The sequence below is a fragment of the Microtus pennsylvanicus genome, chromosome 1 (genome assembly GCF_037038515.1).
Source record: "Microtus pennsylvanicus isolate mMicPen1 chromosome 1, mMicPen1.hap1, whole genome shotgun sequence".
In the NCBI taxonomy this organism is placed as follows: Eukaryota; Metazoa; Chordata; class Mammalia; order Rodentia; family Cricetidae; genus Microtus; species Microtus pennsylvanicus.
Genome location: NC_134579.1, coordinates 106,260,221 through 106,280,823, shown reverse-complemented (window position 1 = coordinate 106,280,823; position 20,603 = coordinate 106,260,221). Strand labels below are relative to the sequence as shown.

General features: G+C 46.9%; 1 protein-coding gene across 2 annotated transcripts in view; it reads right to left on the bottom strand.

The window, feature by feature from the left end:
- Galnt17 (polypeptide N-acetylgalactosaminyltransferase 17) overlaps positions 1-20,603 on the bottom strand; it is a 422,314-nt gene that overhangs the window by 178,226 nt on the left and 223,485 nt on the right. For both annotated transcript variants that reach the window (XM_075977683.1, XM_075977693.1), the window contains 2 exons: positions 18,998-19,172; positions 13,102-13,299 (listed from right to left, as the gene is read on the bottom strand). In XM_075977683.1, coding sequence (XP_075833798.1) covers positions 13,102-13,299; positions 18,998-19,172 — 373 coding nt within the window. The remainder of the gene's footprint in view (positions 1-13,101; positions 13,300-18,997; positions 19,173-20,603) is intronic.

The following is a 20,603-nucleotide window of genomic DNA, read 5'->3' as shown; positions in this document are numbered from 1 at the left end:
CAAGGAGGGAAGAAGACGGCTCCCGACTGCCCGTGTGCCTGGTAGCAACAGTTATTTTTAGAGTCACTTTGGCAACAAGAAAGAAAGAAGGGAGACTATAACCTAAAATTCCAACTAGATGTTGCGAGGTGTCAGCCCACATTTTCTTATCTTGAGAAAGTCGGCTGGACTCTTCTGGGCCTTAAAAACTCAATTGGGACAATGGGATGAAAATAGCCCGTGTTATTTAGAAAAGGCATTGGGAGATCTGCTATCAGAATTTACCACATTCCCGGGTATTAAAGTAAAGCTCCATTTTCTTTCTTCCCCATGCTTTTTTTTTTCTTCCTTTTCCAATACTAATGATTGAACCATGGGCCTTGCCCATGTTAGGCAGGTACTGTATTTCAGAGCTAAACTCCAGTCCCTAGCTAGGGGATTCTAGGTATGTGCTGTGTCCCTGAGCCACACCCCAGCCCCTTACTGAGGGATTCTAGGCAAGTGCTCTACCACTGAGCCACACTCCAGCCCCTCACTGGGGAGTCCAGGCAGGGGCTCTACCACTGAGCCACACTCCAGCCCCTCACTGAGGGATTCTAGGCAGGTGCTCTACCACTGAGCCACACCCCAACCCCTTACTGGGGAGTCCAGGCAGGGGCTCTACTACAAAGGTATATCCATTGATTTTTGGAAGTTATATAGCCTGTTCTTGACACCATTCTGTAGCCCACACTGTTCTCTACTTTGCAGTCTTCTGCCTCAGCCTTCCAAGGAGCTGGCATGACGGGTGTGTGCCACTGTTGTTCCCAGGTCTATTTGCTTTCTTCTTGACCTAACAGAAGTGAAACGGTCATACCTTCTCCAAACCCAGTTTTGTGTCTGTAACACCTGCTTTCCAACTGTAAGGTTCATCAGAGGATTGTTAGCTGCTTTCTAGGTTGCTGGGGCCAAATACCTGAAATCCAAGTTAGATTTATTGTCAATTTGACAGAGCCTAGAGTCATTTGAGAGGAGAGCCTCTGGTGAGGAATTGTGCACATCAGAATGACCTGTGAACATGTGTGCAGGGTGTTGTCTTGACTGTTAATTGATGCAAGAGGGTTCAGCCCACCATTAGCAGCACCATTCCCTAAGCAGGTGATATAGGGCTATGTAAGACAGCTAGATCTAAGCATGAGCCTCTCAGCAAGGAGCTTTCTTTCATAAGAGAGACTTGTAAGAAGAAAGTCAAAGTTACAGTCTACTCTGAACCCAAGCTGAGAGTCTCCCAAACATACACTTTGGGCTTTGACAGTGGAGGAAAAAATGAGGAACAGGAAGAAAAGAAAGGAGAAGGAAAACATGCGGGAAGGCCAGGAACATAACACATTCTGGAATAATCTGGGAAGGGGATTAAAGTTCAGGTGTAGGGTGCAGGCTTGTCATTTCAGCTTCTTGGGAGACGGAGGCAGGAGGATTAAGGGTTTGAAGTCATCCTGAACTTCACAGTGAGTATGATATCAGGCAGGGAAACTTAGTAAGATTCTATCTCAAAATAAAGCAAAGGGCTAGAGACCAACATAACTTGGTGGGACAAGACCCTGGGTCCAATCCCCAATACTATACCAAAAAATGAAGAGCTAACGAAGTAAAGGCTATAGGGGCTAACACAATGGCTAAGTGGCTAATAGTGCTTGTTACACAAGCATAAGGATCTGAGTTTGAATCCTCAGCACCCACATAGAAAGTCTGGTGTAGCAGATACACATAAGCCTGTTACCCTAGCCTGTAATTCTAGCACCATGCGAGAGAGAGAAAAGAGGATCCCTGGGACTTGATGGTCACCAGCCTAGCTCCAGGTTCAGTAAAAGAACTTGCCTCAAGCAAGCAAGGTAGAGTGGGATACCTTATGTCTTTTTCTGGCCTCTGCAAACCTGTACACATGTGTACATACATCACACAGGCATGCACACATGCACATGTGCTCTCGTGCACACACACACACACACACACCAAAACAAAAAAACCCCACAAAGAGCTGAAGCTTACATCTCCCAATCTGCTGCAAGAGAGGGATCTAAACACTACTGCTCTCCCTTCTGCCAAACCAACTTGATGAAATTAATGGTACCCTGCTTCCCCAATTTATGGACAACTATATCTCACAAATCTCACTTTTAACTTGAAGGCAAAGTATCTCCCATTTAAAAAAAAAAACTCTTTCAGTTTTAAATAAAGCTTGTCTACTCTGAGGCAGCCCACCACATCAGAACTCTCTACTGGGATAAAGGACCATCTCTGCCGCTACATGGTTCAGATTAATCTACCTGCTACTGCGAGCTGTTGAGGCCCATGTTGGCTGATGAAGACAGGTCCCTCTCCTCTTGTCAAATGGAAGAGTGATTGCCTTACAGATGCTGCTGTAGCCTCAGGGCACTGCCTGGGAATTTTGCCTCCAATAGAAAGCTGTGTAGATGCAGCCCGAATGTTCAGTGCAAAAAGAAATAGTGAGCTATCCGGGCTATGATTCAAGGGACCAGATGATGTCAGGGGATTGAACTGACTTCACCCCAAAGAATTGTTTTCACCATGACTACAAACACGCCTCCATTCTGTCACAGTTTCTGCAGAGGCTGGCATGAGGAGGGGGTATCCTTTTGTTTCCTGCACAATAATCCCTTGACACTAAAGACCATCTCTCCTTTGAACAGCCAAGATGGCTCAGTGGTAAAGGTGCTTGCCTCCAAGCCTGAGGACATGAATTCGATTCCAAAGACCTACTTGGTAGGAGAGAGCTATGACAGTCGTGCATTTACACATGCACACATGTTCACATGCAAACACTCATGCACATCCAAGTAAGGTTTTTTGGTTTCTTTATTTTGTTTTGTTTTTAAAAGAACTTCTACTTTTTCAAGCCTGTAATCCTAGCTATCAGGAGGCTGAAGCAGGAGGGTTATAAGTGGAAAGACAGCCCAGGCTACCCCATGAATGTGCCTAAAATCTTAAAAAATGTGCTGTTGTACCTGAGGCTCTGTTCTTCCTTTCGCATCCTGCAGCTGACACTTAAGACTTTTGGAAGGTACTCACTGCCATTGGAGAAGTCATGCACCTACACTCTGAGCACTGTGAGCAGGTGGTTGTGGAATACGCTGTGCGGGGTAGACTAGACCCATGGCTAAAAGTTATCCAGGTATCTGGAGAACCATGACAGGCTTCGTTTGGTTAAGCACAGGTCAACGCCCCTTTCCTCACCACTCTGAGATTGGCCAGCCTCATACACAACACCAGGAATACCAACAGCCCTTGCCAGTGTGTGGTATGGCTTCTATGTAACACTCAATTTCAGTCCGGAATCTTTCCCTCATCCCTTGTTCTGCCTGCTCCTCCATGAGTCCCAGCTGTACCTCTTACCCAGTGAGTGACTATGGGCAAGGACCTGAGAAGGCCTGTTTGTGAAACAAGGACCAGGAGTAGGGCTGGGATCATTGGGTAGAGCATTGTGCCAACATTCAAGAAGCCCTGGGTTCTTTCCTCACACCGCATAAAGCAGGGGTGCGGTACATACTTGCAATCCCAGCACTTGGGGGTGGTGGAGACAGGAGACTCGGGAGTTTAAGGTCATCTTCAGCTACTAGAGAGTTCAGCCACTAGAAAGCCAGCCTCATATTCATAAGACCCAGTCTCAAAAACAAACAAGCAAGCAGCGTTTCTAGGGATGCTATGGGGATTAGTGGATTTGCATTGTGTAAAACACTTGACTCTGCCACTTAGGGCTTTTGTTTTTGTCTTGTTTTGTTTGTCACTCTTATAAAGCAACAATAATTTAAAGGAGGGAAGATTTATCCTGATCAAGTTTTAGAGCTCTTCGTCCGTAGCTGACTGACCTGTTAGGTTTTAGACTGTGGTGAGGGAAAATGTTATGGTGGAGGGAAAGGAAGGGATAGATGGGGGGAAGGCAAGAAATCTTGATTGCACAAGTACATACAGGAAGGAGATAGACAGAAAGGGAGAGGCAAAGAAAAAACAGAATGAGTGAGAGCAGGAGAGAGAGAGAGAGAGAGAGAGAGAGAGAGAGAGAGAGAGAGAGAGAGAGAGAGAGAGAGACTATGAAGACTATGACCAGGTACAAAATATACCCCTAATGCCTCTACCTCCTAAGAGCCCATTCATCAACACACCCATCAACAGGTCAACCCATCTATGACGCTAATGAAACCACCTCTCCAATGATGCCACATCTGGGGACCAAACCTTCAACCCATGAGATGGTAGAGATATTTGCTATATAAATGGCAAACACTGCACACAAAAATTCCATGAGGTTCGTATGAGATTTCCCTCCAAGACAATCACAAAAATCTACTACCCTCCTTCCACAATCCCCACTAACCAGGATTATCACATGAACTTGGGTCTGTGTCTCCAATCAAGCTCTGTGTGTGTGTGTGTGTGTGTGTGTGTGTGTGTGTGTGTGTGTGTGGAGGTGGGTATGCAGGTATGCACAGGTACATGTGTGTGCATGTCCATGTGGAGACCAAAGGTCAACTTCATATTTCATTCCTCGGGTGCTGTCTACCTTGTTTTCTGAGACAGGGTCTCTCACTGACCCCTCCCCCCATTCCTGATATGGGTAGGCTGGTCTGTCAGCAAGCCTTAGGGATCCTCCTGCCTCATCTCCACCAGCTCTGGGACTAGAAGTCTGCACCATCAGGCCAGGGATTTTTAACATGGATTCTGAGGATGAGACCTAGGTCCCCATGCTTGCACAGCAAGCACTTTTCCCACTGAGCCGTCTCCCCACTCAGTCTCCAGATCCTTTCAAGATAAGAGTCTTATCATTTAACCAGGACTGTCCCCAAGGAAGTACCTACCATAAAGCTGAACACAGTTAATGCCTAAAATATATATGCTGATACATAGAAAAAGATGTCTATTTTAAAGCCTTAAGAAAAAGGTCTGTTTTGTCACTTAAAGCTTTCCTCTTGTGTAAGCTTGTCACGTTCCCCCAGGAAGGAAAAAGTAGCCTTCTCCCCTTACATATATCTCAGCACAGAAAGTGAAATCTCAGCAGCTATGCACACCCAGGGCAATTCTTGCGACTAAATGATTCTCCCAGGCTCTGACACTCCGGTACCTTATAATTTATCATCAAATTATATGTTGGATTAAGGATTGCTAATTGTTACTCATCATCTTGAATTGGTTATTAACGAGCAGTGTCACTAATTACAAGGTCACCTAACACGGAACAGGGAGGCCCCACTGTCAATTCACAGAAAATGCCTGGCGCGGTATGCAGAGGAGGCTCCACAAGCAGGGTGCAGTGAAATTCTCCCTTCAGACATCACAACACCTCAGGTCCCCGGTCCTTTCCTGGTGAGAGTCTTGGGGGGGGGGGGTCTCACAGCTGGAGAGAGACTCTCAGATTAGCAGATGTAAAGCTGACAGCTCTGGCACTCAGCTGCTGAACTGAGCCAGGTGTTTGTAAATACATGGTGTACCTAGCCTAGTACCCTCAAGGCTAGACGTACGCTCCCCTCCACGCTCATCTTGGCTGATTTTCCACATCCATTCACACAATGTTAAGACTAATAGAATTAGTTCATTCAAAAGGATTGCATGTGTGTGTGTGTGTATGTGTGTGGTGTGTAGTTGCTTATGTAAGTGTGTGCTCATGCATGCAGAGGCCAGAGAGGTATTGCAAAGAGGGCTGCTTGTTGGTTTTCGGCTGCTCAGCTAACTTAGACCTGAAATAATCACACAGAAACTGTATTAATTAAATCACTGCTTGGCCCATTAGCTCTAGCTTCTCATTGGCTAACTCTTATATATTAATTTAACCCTAATAGATAATTCTATTAATCTGTATATCACCATGAGATCGTGGCCTACCAGCAAAGTTTCAGCACGGCTGTGGTTCCATGGTGTCTTCTCGGCTCCACCCTTCTTTCTCCCAGCATACAGCCTAGCTTTCCCCACCTAGTTCTGTTCTTTCCTGCCATAGGTTCAAAGCAGTTCTTTATTCATTAACCAATAAAAGCAACACACAGACAGAAGGGCCTCCCCCATCACAGAGGTCAACCCCAAATGTCCTTCCTGATACCATCCACCTTGTTTTCTAAGACAGAGTCTCTCCCTGAATATGGAGCTCATACATTTGGCTAGGTTGGCTGGACACTGAGCCCCAAGAATTTCCCTACTTCCTCCTTCCCAGGACTAGGATTACAAGTCCAAAGCAACAAAAATAGATTTTTTCCCCAAAGTCAGGTGCTTACTCCCACTTACATGGCAGGTACTTTCTTGAAGGAGGCATCCTCCAGCCCTCAATCTTTTTCTAATTATTTATGAGACCTGACCTCTCTCCTGAACCTCATCTGCCACTTGCCCATGTATCCACCAATGTTTAAGTGCTGGGTGTTCATTAGATACCAGAGCACCAGCTACACAACAGTCAGCCGTGGGTCTGTCTTTGTAATGTTTCCATCACTGATGAGTGGATAAGGAAAGGCTACCCCACTAGGAAAGCTAGAAGGAAACACTGAATGGTGGTCCACCTCAGGAGTCCCAGAGCTTCCCAGGACACTGGCTCGATGGCATTTATAAACCAAAGGGAATGTAAATGCCATGTCCTCACCACTTACACAGCTTCGGGGTAAAGGGGACTTTCATCAAGCTATCAAAGAGGCTCTTCACTTATTACACCCATTGGTGCTGTTAACATGGATGGAAGCGCCATCTCTCTGGAAAACCACTGGAGACTAAAACAGAGATTCTGGACCTTTCCTGCACAGATGCAAGAGCTATTCTAGGGCATTACAAACTCTCTTACCAAGAAATCTCAGAAGAAAAGACTTTGGACATGTGCATGGGATTGGGTTCTAGAGCCTCCAAGAAGACTTACTATGCTTCTCCTATATCTTTCTGTGACCTTTCTCCCAAATCTTTCAACCCCACAATAAATCAACTATTGTAGAAGCCTACAACTCCCATACAAGAAACACAAGTCAAAGCCATCCTGGGAATGGTGCAGTATCCATGGGGCAAGCACAGAGCAAGGACCATACTCACTCTAGAGACCTAACTAGCCAAATGCCATCTCTTCTTTTTAATCAATGCATGTGTGTGTGTGTGTGTGTGTGTGTGTGTGTGTGTGTGTATGTGTGGTGTAGGTCAGAGAACAACCTGGGGTGTCAATCCTCACTTTCTGCTTTGTTTTGTTTGAGACAGGTCTCTTTGTTGTTTTCCACTGCACACACCAGACTAGATGATACATGAGTATCTTAATCAGGGTTTCTACTGCTGTGAAGAGACACCATGACCATGGCAACTCTTATAAAAGAAAACATTTAATTGGGGCTGGCTTACAGTTCAGAGGTTTAGCCCAATATCATCCTGATGGGAAACATGGCAGTGTGCAGGCAGACATGTTGTTAGGGAAGCAGCTGAGATCAGCGGGATCAACAGGCAGCAAGAAGAGAGAGTGAGTCACTGGGTCTGGCTCAAAAATGCCCCCAGTGACACACTTCCTCCAGTAAGACCAGGCTTACTCCAGTAAGACCAAGTGTCCCAATCCTTTCCAATAATGTCACTCCCTGTGAGCCTTTGCAACCCATTTTCATTCAGACCACCACAAGAAGATCCAGGGATTTTCCTTTCTCTGTCTCCATCTTACTGTACAAGTGCTGGGATGGGGTTCTGGAGAGATGGCTCAGAGGTTAAGAATGCTTACTGCTTTTTCAGAAGACTCAGGCTCAATCCTCAGCACCCACGTCGGGCTTTCACATCTGTCAGCTACTCCAGCTTCAGGGGATCTGATGCCCTTTTCTGGTCACCAAAGGCTCCGACATGGACATAGTGCTCACAAACTTCTACAGGCACGTTCATGTAAGAATAAAAACAATCAAAAGTCTGTAGGTCTTTCTTTAAAGTGCTGAGGTTACAGACTTATGCTTCTGCATCCAGCTTTATGGATTCTGGATAATGAAACCCAGGTCCTCAGCAAGTGCTTTCTCCACTGAACCATCTCCCCAGTTCCACAAGGCCACCTTGAAGCATGGTACATGTGATGGTTTGAAAGAAAATGGTCCCCAAAGTGAGTGAGATTATTAGGAAGTGAGGCCTTGTTGAAGTAGGTGTGGCCTTGTTGGAGGAAGTATGCCATTGTGGAGGTGGACTTTAAGGTCTCTTTTGCTCAAGTTTCACTCAGTGTGACATCAGACTACTTCCTGTTACCTGCAAGATGTAGGACCCTCAGGTACCTCTCCAGCACCATATCTGCCTGCACATGTCCCATCATGATGAAAATAATAAACTAAACCTCTGAACTGTGAGACACCCCAAATTCAATGTTCACTTTTATAAGAGTTGCCATGGTCATGGTGTCTCTTCACAGCAATAGAAACTCTGACAAGACAATGCAGTCCTGGACATTTGAAGTCAGAAGCCTTCATAAAAGTTCTGATCTAGGAATACAGAGCTGGGAATATAACTCAACTCATGTGACATGTGCCCAGCGTACACGAAGCCCTGGGTTCTATCTTCAGTATCACATAAACTCAGCACTCTGAAAGTGGAGGTAGGAAGATAAGGATTTAAGGTCCTCCTTAACTACACAGCAAGTTCAAGATCAGCTCTCCACTAGATCCTGTTTCAGAAGGCACCATGGTTAAGAGAGCTTGTTGTTCTTCCAGTGGGACTATATTTCATTCCTAGCATCCGGGTGGGGCAGCTCACAACCAACTGTAATTCCAGATCGAAGGGAACTGATGCTCCTTTCTAAACTTCATGGGCACCTGCACACATGTGACATAAACTCACACAGAAACATATACATACACACGAAAAGAAGATTTTTCAAAAGGCTAGGGGCCAGTCATTTTGGTTCTCTGTATAGTAACACATGGGGCTGGAGGCAGGTGCCTCCTTGGGCATGATGTGTTTTCTAACCATCCCTAACTACAGCTTTTACATGGGGCCTTTGTTTTCTTTGAGGTCACTGCCCACGCTCACCTGAAGTCTCAGCTGTAGACAATGAAGGAGAGAAAACCAACAGGAAACTTTAGCGAATAGCTCCTTAGGTCAGAGGGGGACAATAGGCTGGGTGTGGTGGTGCAGGCCTGTCATCTTAGCTGTCCCAGAGGCTGAGGCAGGAGGATCACAAGTTCGTGTCTGGTCTAAAGAATAAGTTCAAGGCCAGCATATGCCACTTATAAAGACCCTATCCCCAAACAAAAAGTGAAAAAATAAAATGAAAGGGCTGTGAGGTGGCTCGGTGGTGGGGCCCTTGCCTGGTACTCATGAAGCGCTAGCTGCAGTGTTCAACACTAGAACAAAAGAAACGGACTATGCTCCCCTAAAGCAAAGCTTCCTTAAAGTTTTGATGTTTTTATTTACATGCATGGATGTGTGCCTGTGTGGGTTTTTGTACATGAATACAGTGTCCGGGAAGGTCAGAAGAGTGCATTGGATTTCCTGGAGCTGTTGCCCAACGTGGATTCTGGGAACTGCATTTGGGTCCTCTGCTAGAGCAGCAAGTGCTCTTTGGCCCCCGGGGTGAAACTTCTTATCCTCCATCCCCTACCAGGAAATCTAGTATGCAATGCTTTATTTAGACTATGCTATTTGGAATATGACAGGCTCCCTGTACCCTTCAATGGAGTATAATCATAACCACTAACATCTTGGCATTACTGGATGGAGGAGAAATGACCATGTCCTCATGATTAAGAAAGCACATTCTATCAGCTTAATAATATCAGCAGGCCCATAAAACTCCTTTCCGACAATTAAATCTCCCTACCAACCATTAACAAATTAAGTGTCTGGTAAGTAAAGACGCACAAAGAGGAGACCGCTGGTGCATGCTTCCATTTTGTACATCGGAAACTCGTGTAATATTAATGGCTCAGGATCACAACTCTATGTTCTTGAGTCTTTAAAGCGCATATTAATCATTTGGTAATGTGGCAGCCACTTGAGGGATGCCAGGTCCTGTTTCACACAGAGCCTTCCTATGCAGACGGGCCCATGTCTGCCGGCCAATTCACCTTAGCTATGAGTGTAGCTCAGCTGTAGCTCTTTTGATGAGAATCCTTCTGTGAGGGAATGATGGTGTGACTCAGAGGCAGAGCAAGTGTCCGTTGAGGGGCGAAAGCAAAAACACCTCAGTGTAAGAACACCTGCCTAGAAACCTCCAGTGAATATCTGGAGGTATATGGATTAACAGTAGAGTTCTTATGAGGATTCCCTATTGAGGGGCTGAGGGCATGACTCAGGAGAAGCACCTGCCTAGAATCTTACAGTGAGGGGCTGGGGGCATGGCTGAGAGGAAGAATATGTGCCTGGAATACCCCAGTGAAGAGCTAGCAGCAGAAATTTTGTTTAAGCCCTTGTTCTATTGCCACTATTACACACACACACACACACACACACACACACACACACACAAAGGTACTAGGCCATCAAAGTTCCTCACTGTGAACAATCCCCCCCCATTATCACCTCATTATTTCAGTCATAGCGGGGGACCAGCCTCTCCCTGTGTCTGAAGGACACAAGGGAAGAAGGATCATTTCACTAAAATATGAAACGTAATGTCTTTAAGTTCCGAAGGTCATTGGGTCTTCACATACTCTCTGTTAAAGTTTAAATATCTCTGTGGGTTGTACCTTGGCTCACAGGTAATGCCTTCTCAGTGATGAGTCTACACTATGACTTACAGACAGCTGAGGGATCATTCTGGAACACTGCAGAAAGAGCTGAACTGGGCTACGACACAGCTTCCTTTGAGATGGCCCTCAAAGTCCACCTTCGTGGTTCTTGAACCTGCTCATTGATTGTACCACTATCGGGCAACTTTTCAGCTTTTGGTTTGAGACGGAAAATCAAAAAGACTTCTCAAACCCTTTCTCCGATGTGATGATGCTCCTGTTTTCTTTTTGTGGCTGTGATAAAATATTCCAAACAAAAAGCAACTTAGTGAAGGAAAGGGTTTGTTTGGCTTATACTTCCAGATCTCAGCCTATCACTGAGGGCAGAGGCTCAAGAAGGAACCGGAAGTAGAACCCTTAGGGAATGCTGCTTACTGGCATGCTCATTGGTCCATGCTTGGTTAGCTTACTAACACAGTTCAGGACCACTTGCTCGGGGAATGGTGCTGTCCACAGTGGACAGGGCCCTACTACACAAATGAACAATCAAGACAATCTCCCACCATAGGTCCATAGGCCAATCTAATCTAGGCCATCTCTCAACTGAGACTCTTTCCCCAGGTGACTCCAGGCTGTGTCAAGCTAACAGTTAAAGCTAGCTAGGATAGGTTGTTAATTTTGGCCGTTGACTTGATTGGCTCGAGAGACATCTAGGAGATTATTAAAGCACATCTCTGGATGCATCTGAGAAGGCATTCCAGACAGAAGTGAGAAAGAGGGAAGAGCCACCCTAAATGTGAGTGGCACCGTGTCACAAAGCTGGGTACCTGCTGGAATAGAAGGGGGTGGGAAGAGAAAGGCAGCTGGAACAGACAATCTCTCTCTCCCTCTTTCCTGCCTCTAGGCTGTGAGCTGCTCCTCTCTACCATGCTGCTCCTGCCTTAACAGACTTGCCCCTGAAATGCTGAGTTAAAACCAATCTTGTTTTCCAGCCATGTGTGGTGGCACACACCTTTAATCCCGACATTTGGGCAGCAGAAGAAGAAGGATCTCTGTGAGTTCGAGGTCAGCCTGGTCTACCTAGTGAGTCTCAGAACAACCAGAACTACATAGTGGGACCCTGTCTCCAAAAAAAGTACATCTTTTTTTCCTTAAATTGCTTTTTCTCAGATACTTGTCATGGGAATTTAAAAAACTAACATATTTTGTTTATCACAGATTTGCAAACCAAGACAGAGCCTGCACCCACCTTGCTTTCCTGCTTGATATGAAAAAAACTTTCACTAAAGTCAGACTTGGAGAAGCTGCCCTTCCCACCTCTAAAGACTGAAGACAGAATTAATCCTATTTTAAGAGTTGGGGACTGGACTTCTGGGCAGTGGTGGTGTATTCCTTTAATCCCAGCACTTGGGAAGCAGAGGCAGACAGATCTCAGCAAGTCTGAGGCCAGCCTGGTCTACAAAGGGAGTTCCAAGACAGCCAGGACTGTTACACAGAGAAACCCTGTCTTGAAAAACAAAACAAAACAAACAAATAAAAAAAAAGAGTTGGGGACTGGGAAGATGGCTCAGTTGGTAAAGTGATTGTCTCACAAAAGTGACGACCCCAATTTGATCCCAAAAGCCCACATAAAAGCCAGGCACCACCGTTGTAATCTCAGTAACGATGAGATGCGAGACACATACAGGAGTTCTCTGGAAGCTCGCTGGCCAGCTAGCCTGGCATCGTGGCAGAGTTCCATGCCAATAAGAAACACTGTTTCAAATGAAGATGCCTGACGAAGATGGCAGACATCCTCTGACGTGTGTGTGTGTGTGTGTGTGTGTGTGTGTGTGTGTGTGTGTGTGTGTGTGTGTCAGCTTGGGATTGACAAGATGGTTCAGCAAACAATGGTGCTTCCCATTCAAGCCTGCCATCCACCCCACCTTTGATCCCAGAACCCAGACACAGGTGAAAGGGGAGCGCAAACTCCACAAAGCTGTCCTCTGACCTCCACACGTGTGACGCTAGGTAGAACAATGCTGCCCCCTCCCCCATGCCGTACCCCGATCTCTATTACCTGTCAATGCAACACTATAGGAAAAACCTTCGCAGATGCGATTTTATTGCCGATGGTGAGCCGAGTCGTTGAGATAATTTAGTGTTTTCACAAAGGTTAACCAAGGGTAGGTAAGATCATAGACTGTGAAGCCATGTAACACCCGAGGAAGGATGAAAAACTGGATTATTACCAATTTTAAACTTTCATTGCAGCCATATGAAAGCGGCGCCTAAGACGTGTAGCTCCTGCAATAAACTGCAATTGTCTCCCTCAGCCAGGAATGATGGTCCTAAGGCACCATCACTCCTCGGGGAGCCGCTTTCACAGTACCGCACCAGTCTTTGCCAGCCTCTCCCAGCCCTGCTCCGTGGCTCAAGCTGACCCTTGGGCCTGGGGTCTCACTGTCCCGCAGATCTTTCCCAGCCCCGCCAGAGCTTACTTGCCACAGACCTGATGGGGAGAGAGGGGTCGCCGGCGTCCCACCAGTCTTTCGGGGGGCTGATGTACATGCACCACAGCTCCCAGCTGTACCCGTGGGCGGAGTTCTCGTAGCGCTGCACTTCGAAGTTGTCCTGCTTGATGTTGTCGATGGAGGGGAGGATGACCCGCTTCCGGTTTTCCTGGATGCGGGACAGGACAGGCTCAGCCCTGCAAAAGCAGAGAAGGCACCATCAAACTCTGTCCCCTGGGGGCCCGCGTCAGCCAGCAGGCTTCTAAAACTGCCCCAAATGAAGACAAACCGAAGGTTGGAACTGGGGAGGAAACCGAGGTACGCAAAGCATGTGACTGACGAGAGTTTTGAGTAGCGACGGCCATGACGGTTTCTAGGTTTGGTTTCTCCAGTTTGTTTTGAGACAGACTTTCATGTGCCCCAGCCTGGCCTCAAAGGCTGTGTAGAAGAGGAGGAACCTGAGTTCCTGGTCCTCCTGCCTCGACTCTCCTGGTGCTGCAACAGCAAGAACCCGCCACCACAGCCCTTCTATGTAAGCCTGGGGATCATGCCCTGGGTCTCCTGCATGTTAGACCAGCAGTCTACCAATCAAATTACATTCCTAGCCTGATGGGGTTTTTATTTTAAGACTGTTCTGTTAAGTTGCCCAGGCTGGCCCTGAACTCTCATGTAGCCCAGGCTGGTCTAGAACTGCCAATCTTCCTGCTTCTACCTACTGTTGGAATTAGAAGCATGCCTCAGCCTCTGATTTAAAATGCCTGGTTTATATGGTGCTCGGGATGGAACTTAGGACTTAGTGCATATTAGGAAAGCCCTCTACCAACGATCCCTATTCATGAACAGTCTGGATGTGTTTTCAAGTGAGCAGTATTCACTCATAGCAAAATCGCTATCATGATGCCTGTGTGGACAGGAGAAGCCTGGCAGTAATATTTTGTGGATGTGTGCAGGTGACTTCAGTGCCCTTGGAGGGCAGAATAGGGAGCTCCAGGTGGATGTAAGCCCCCTGGTGTGCATCCTGGGAACCAAACTCAGGTCCTCTATCAGAGCCCTAAATGCTGTGCCATCTCTCCAGCCCCGAGCCGTTTTAATATATTATTTATTTTTTCATCATAAACACAGTTCCCATCTCTGCATGACCAGCAGTTCTATATGGTTTCCTTCTCAGAGCACAGTCTGCCACTTCTTGCTGATGTCTTTTTCGTTTTTCTTTTTCTTTCTGCTGGTACTAAATTTCCTATCCTCAAATAGGTCATTCCCATGCTGGATTTAATAAGCAGCTTCATTAGTTTCTTTGTGTGGGCTCGACTATTTTTGTTGTTTTAATTGATTATCTAATTGATTGCTTAAAAGGATCTGATTGGTCTGCAGCAGAAGGCTTGGAACTAATTAAACCCAGAGTCAGGCAAATCTCGACTCCCAGCTGTGCCTCCTCCAGCAAGGCTGCAGCCTGGCTAGAACAGGCTCGGGTTTCAAGGTGTTAGCTGGCTGGCTTAACCCAGAGCAGATGGTCAAGCCACCGTGTGTCTGTGAGGCTGATCACAGGAAGGAATCACTTTCAGCATCCTAGAAGCTAAAGATGGCTCCTGGAAGCCGAGACATTAATCTTGCAGCTTGGACCAGAGCATAGACTTTGGAAAAGAGTCAAGTGGAAAAATCCCATTTCTTTGTGCTCTTTGGAAGAATAATGAGAACTTACAGCCGGCAACAATCTCTTTTCATTTGCAGCTATTGAATTACCTGTTGGCTCAGCTCATCTTTCTATTTAAAATGAGCAATAAAATATACCCTGGGCCGTTGACTGCCTCCGATACTTTTTACACACATGGTGGAAGCCAGAGGGAAATTATTCCCCTCAGCTTCTACAGTGTTCTCCCTCATGTCGTCACTGGAGAGAGTCTCTCTTTGTGTGTGTGTGGGGGGGGGGGGAGTTCTGCTCTTGGCAGTCAGCAGAAAGCAGAGCCACCAGGAGCTTAGCGCCAATGTCACCTGTCTGGAGAAACCATGCCTCCTTTTTCTAAGTAAGGAAGCTCACTTTCTGCACTTTTAAAAAACCTTTTTACTTCTTAATTTTTTAAATATGGTATTGCAGGTGTGTGGTGATTTTTTGTGTGTATGTAGTCATGTGTGGGAGAGCATATCTGTACAAGTACACATGGGTGTGCTCACATATGCAGAAGCCAGAGGTCACTGTCAGGTGTCATTCTTGATCCTGATCCACCTTCTCCTTATTGTTTTTTTTAAAAGATATTTTTGTTTATGTATATGTGTGTATTGTCTGCGTGTGGGACTGCGTTCTCCAGGAGCTGGCCTTAGAGAAAGCTGGTTGTGAGCTGCCTGATGTTTGTGCTGGGAGCTGAACTCAGGTCCTCTGGGAGAGCAACAAGCGCTTTTAACCATCAAGCCATCTTCCCAGTCTGGGCCCTCCATCTTTATTTATTTATTTATTTATTTATTTATTTATTTATTTATTTATTTATTTATTTATTTATTTATTGGGACAGGATTTCTCATTCAACTCAGAGTTCATGGATCCCACTAGGCTGGATGACCAGTGAACAGCAGAGATCTGCCCATTTCTGCCTCCCCAGAGTGGGGATTATGGGTGCTCACCACTGTACCCAGCCTTTTTTGTGGGTGCTGGGAATCAGAACTCAGATTCTCATGCTTGCATCACAAGACCCCAACCGACCAAACATTTCTCCAGTCCCTCTTTTGTGCTTTTAATTGAAAAACAAAATTAATATTTTAAGTGAGCCTTCAAAGTAATGGATTTCATTGTGATGTTTTCACACACGCGACGACAATACATTTTACTCTTTCTCTCTGTGTGTGGTGCGCGTGCACGTGTGTATGCAGATGTGCCTGCCTGTGCATCCAAGTGGAGACTAGAGGAGGACGTCAGGTGTCCTGCCCATAATTTTCCACCTTAGTAACTCAGAACAGAGTCTGCCAGTGAGCCTAGAGCTAGCCTGGCAGCCAGTGAGCCTCAGCGAACCTCTTGTCTCCACCCATGACAACGTAGGGGTTATAGGCACACACGGGGCTATCCCTGGCCTTTTTTTTTTCCTTCAATAGCATCAGTGCTGGGGATCTGAATGCACACCCTCAAGCTTACACAGCAAGCACTCTCTCAGGGGACCCATCCCCCATCCCCTTCAAACAGCGTTTCTACAACCCAGGACCTTTCTCATTTCCTGATCCCCAACTCCATCCTGGAGTGTCCTGGGACCCTACTGTGTGTCCTCTACTCACCCAACAAATCTCGATCCCCCTAATGGGGGGTTTCCACATGTGAGTTGCTCTGCCAAAGAGATGTGGACATAAGTAACAGTGTCAGGGCTGAGGGGAAACTTGGATAGCCGTCTCAAGGGTGGACTGAAGCTCTCCCCTGGCTCAGAGACTCTATAAGTATGACCGCTTGTCTAGAACTTTCATGACTAAGCTGGTGAGGGGGCTCAGTGGGTAAAGACGCTTGCCACCAGGCCTAACAACCTGAGTTCCATCTCTGGGACCCAGATAGAAGGAGGAGAGAACCAGTTCCTGCAAGGTGTTGTTGGATCTCCACACATGCTCCCTGGCATGTGACTGTGGAGAGTTGAGATGCTGACGGCCCAGAGCCAAATTATCATGGGCTATGTGCTACTGGCTTGCTTCCCCTGGCTTGCTTAGCTACCTTCTTCTATGGCCTATAATCTACTTCTATCCTGGGCATCACCTAACCAGGGATGGCCCTACAGACATACCCGTAGGCCAATCTGACGGAGGCAACTCCTCAACTGAAGTTCCTTCCCCCCAGGTGACTCTAGTTGGTGTCAAGCTGATAAAAATTAACCAGCAGAGAAGGCGTGTGCACACACATGTAAATGTTCATGTGTGTCAGGTAACGGCCTCAACTGTCATTCTTCCATCCCCATCTCTCTTGTTACTGAGGCCTCATAACAAGGCTAGGCTAGCTCCTTTCCCAGCTTCCCCAGGGCAGTGTGCACGACCAGCCTGGCTTTTTCACCTGGGTTCTAAGGTGCTAACTCAGCTGCTCGCACACCTTACTAACAGTTCCCTCTCTCTCCACACCCGGGCTGAAGGACACGGAAGACATTCAAACGGAGCCACAGAAACACCCAGTTCAAATGCCACAGGGAGAATAGAGGCATCTTTAGTGTCCTGGGCCACTGTGGAGGTTTTTTTCACCCAGTAAATGGTGAGACACACTGTCTCTAATGAGAAAACACACAAGGGTTTTAATTCAGAAAGGGACATGGGATCCTTCGGCTGCAGTGTAGAAAGGAAGTCGGCATGGCAAAGGCTGACATCAGAGCCTCGTTAGAATTAGACCACAGAGGAATTAGGCTCTGCTGGCCCAAGTTAGATGATACCTTACAGGGAAGATGCCAAATATTGCCAGTTTGGAATGCCTATTGTGTTGACTGACGGGACTGTTTCAGTGTGACAATGGGAAATTCCCAGGGAGGAGCCATCTGAACCAGGCACGTCCCCAGCCTAGACCAGGGTCACAGATCCAGTAAGTGGCCAGGTGTGGTGGTGCACCCCTGTCATCCCAGCTCTCAGGAGATGAAGGCAGGAGGCTCACTGTAAATGCAAGGCTAGCCTGGGCTACGTATTGAATTCTAGGCCAGTTAGGGATTACGTAGCCAAATGCACCAAAGAATGAATTCAGAGATCCATTGCATTCCTGAGGGTGACTGAGAATGCACCACACCGAGGTAGAGGGGGGGGGCGTCCCAGCAGAGTGGGTGTCAGATGGGAGAAGTGGTTAGGAGGGAAAGTGACGGAGGGGAGGTGACTGGTTGACAGGCAGGGGGTAGAGGCCAGTCTCTAGCTAACAGAAGGGATGGGGAGATAGATTAATCGGCAAAGAAATTGCCATGCAAGCATGAGGACCCAAGTTCAATCCTCAGAACACGTGTAAAAAAAGCCAGACGTGGTGGCACACACTTTTAATCCCAGCCCAGGGAAGGCAGAGATAGGAGGATCCCTGAGACTCACTGGACAGTCATTTAGCCTACGAGGTGAGATTTATGGCAGTGAGAAACCCTGCTTTGAAAACTAGGGTGGACGACACCCGGAGAATGACACCTGACGTTATCTCTGACCTCAACACGCATGCACACATACATCTGTACACGCATACATGGCTCCCTCTACCCCATACGTAACCCAGACACAGTTGGGTCCTTTGCCAGAGAAGTTAGTACTCTTAGCCACCAAGTCATTTCTCCAGTCCCTATCTGTTGCTACTGTTTTAGAGAAATGACTTATTTTTGAGACAGGGACTCATGTGTCCCAGGCTGGCTTTGAATTTACTAACCACCACAATGATCATAATGGTTAATCCTAATTGTCACCTTGGCAGGATCTAGAACCAAAACAGATGTCTGGGAGGGCATGCCCGTGAAGTAGCTTCTAACTTGGGTTACCTAAAGTGGGGAGACATACCCTCAGTATAGATGGCACAATCTTATGAGCGGGGGCCCTAGATTGAATAAAAATGAGAAAGTGAGCTGAGCACCAGTGTCCATCTCTCTCTGCTCCCTGACTGTGGCTGCCTCTCACTCCTGCTGCCGTGGCTTCCCCATCATGATGGACCACACCCTCAAACAGGAGCTAAAGTTGCTTTCTTTCTTTTGTAAGTTGCTTTAGCCAGGTATGTTTGGTCACAGAGATGAGAAAAGTAACTCACAGACTGATAATAACAATAACAGTGTCTAGAAAGCCAGCCCATGATTCATTTTCTTGCTTTTGAACTTCATCCCAATGGCCTTCTCACCACGCATCCCTTCTCCCTTCTTCCAGTGACTCCAGAAGAAATAGGTGAAATGCCCCGCCTCCCAGATTCAGCTCTTGCTACATAATACGTTTTGGCCCATGACCTACCAGCCAGCAGTGAATTCCACATGGGCATCAAAAAAGCCAGTGACCTGTCCAGTGGCCACCTTCCAGCCCTCGATGCGTGCTCGGATCAGGCCTTCTCTCTTTTGATTGCGTACCACCTTCACCAGCCCAGGGTAGCGTTTGTGGACATACTCTTCCAAGGGGGCCTTCAGCTCCTCTATAAATGACAAAACACAAGACATGAGTGAATAAATCACCTCAGACTTGCATGCCAAACACTGCAATAGGGCTGGGTAGATATTCAGTAGTTCAGAGTCCTAACACCTCAAGGAAACTGCCAGAGTTCAGGTCCCAGCACCCACACTGGCCGCTCAAAACCACCTGAAACTCCAGCTCCAGGGAACCCGATGCTCTTTTTTGGCCTCCATCGACATCTGCATACATGTGTACATATTCACACGCAAATATACAAATATGCATAGCTTAAAAGCATTGAAAATAGATATTATAAAACATCAGGATATTTATACACCTTTAGAAAGTTTCTTGATTGCAAAAAAAGTTGGCATATGAAGAATTTTAACTCTCTGGCAGTTAGAAAGCTGAAATACATCTCCACATCCTCATCTAAGACGGCTGTGTTGTGACTCATGTAACCGGTTAACACTGACTGTCAATTTGGCAGAATCTAGACTTATCTAGGAAGACACACATCTGGGCACATCTGTGAGGTAACCTCTTAGGTTGGTGGAAGCGGGAAGCCCCATACTATGGCACCACATATGGGCTGGGATCCCGGACTGAAAGAAAACAAGAAGGTGAGCTGAGTACCAGCCTTCATCCCTCTCTGCTTCCTGCCTGTAGGTGCAATGGGACCAGTTGCCCCACTCTCCCATGCCGTCCTCCCAAGGACGGACTGTGCACCCTCAAACCGTAAGCCACAATAAACCCTTCCTTCCTCACATCGCTTTTATCAGGTATCTTGTCATTGCCGCTAGAAAAGTAACTAATACAGGGTGCAAAGGAAGAAAAGATGTTCCATGGAGAACTCAATATCCTCTTCGGCAAGAAGCCAGTCTCTGCCTCCCTAGTGCTGAGATTAAAGGGGTGTGCCACCACCTTGTACTTTCTGTTTGTTTGTTTGTTTGCTTGCTTGCTTGTTTAAGACAGAATCTCTTGCTGAACCTGGATCTTGCTGATTCAGCTAGACGTGGGGATCCTCCTGCCTCTGCCCCTTCAGCGGTAGGCCAGAGGCATGCACCACTGTACACAGCTCTTCAATGTGGCTTTGCTGTATGGTGCTCTAACAGTTCCTTTCGCAGAAACTGTATAGATCTCGTGCACCTCCCTTGCACCTTAAGGATACCCAGCAGCTTTTGCCAATTTAAAGGCATGTGTTTTCACGCTGGCCTCTCTGTGTTGTGGGTTTTGTTCCTTAAAGGTACAGCCTTGTGGCTCCTGGAAGAAGAGAGGATGGGGTGTTCTGATGAACAGGGAGAAGCAAGGAAGAAAAGACAGAGCGTTATGGAAATTCCTGTCAGTCAGGGCTGGGATGACAGGAAGAGAAGGTCTGCGCCTGGTCCCCTGACCCCAAACCCAAACTCTTTTGTTTAAACGCTAACCCTTCCTCACTCCAGTACGGGCCACG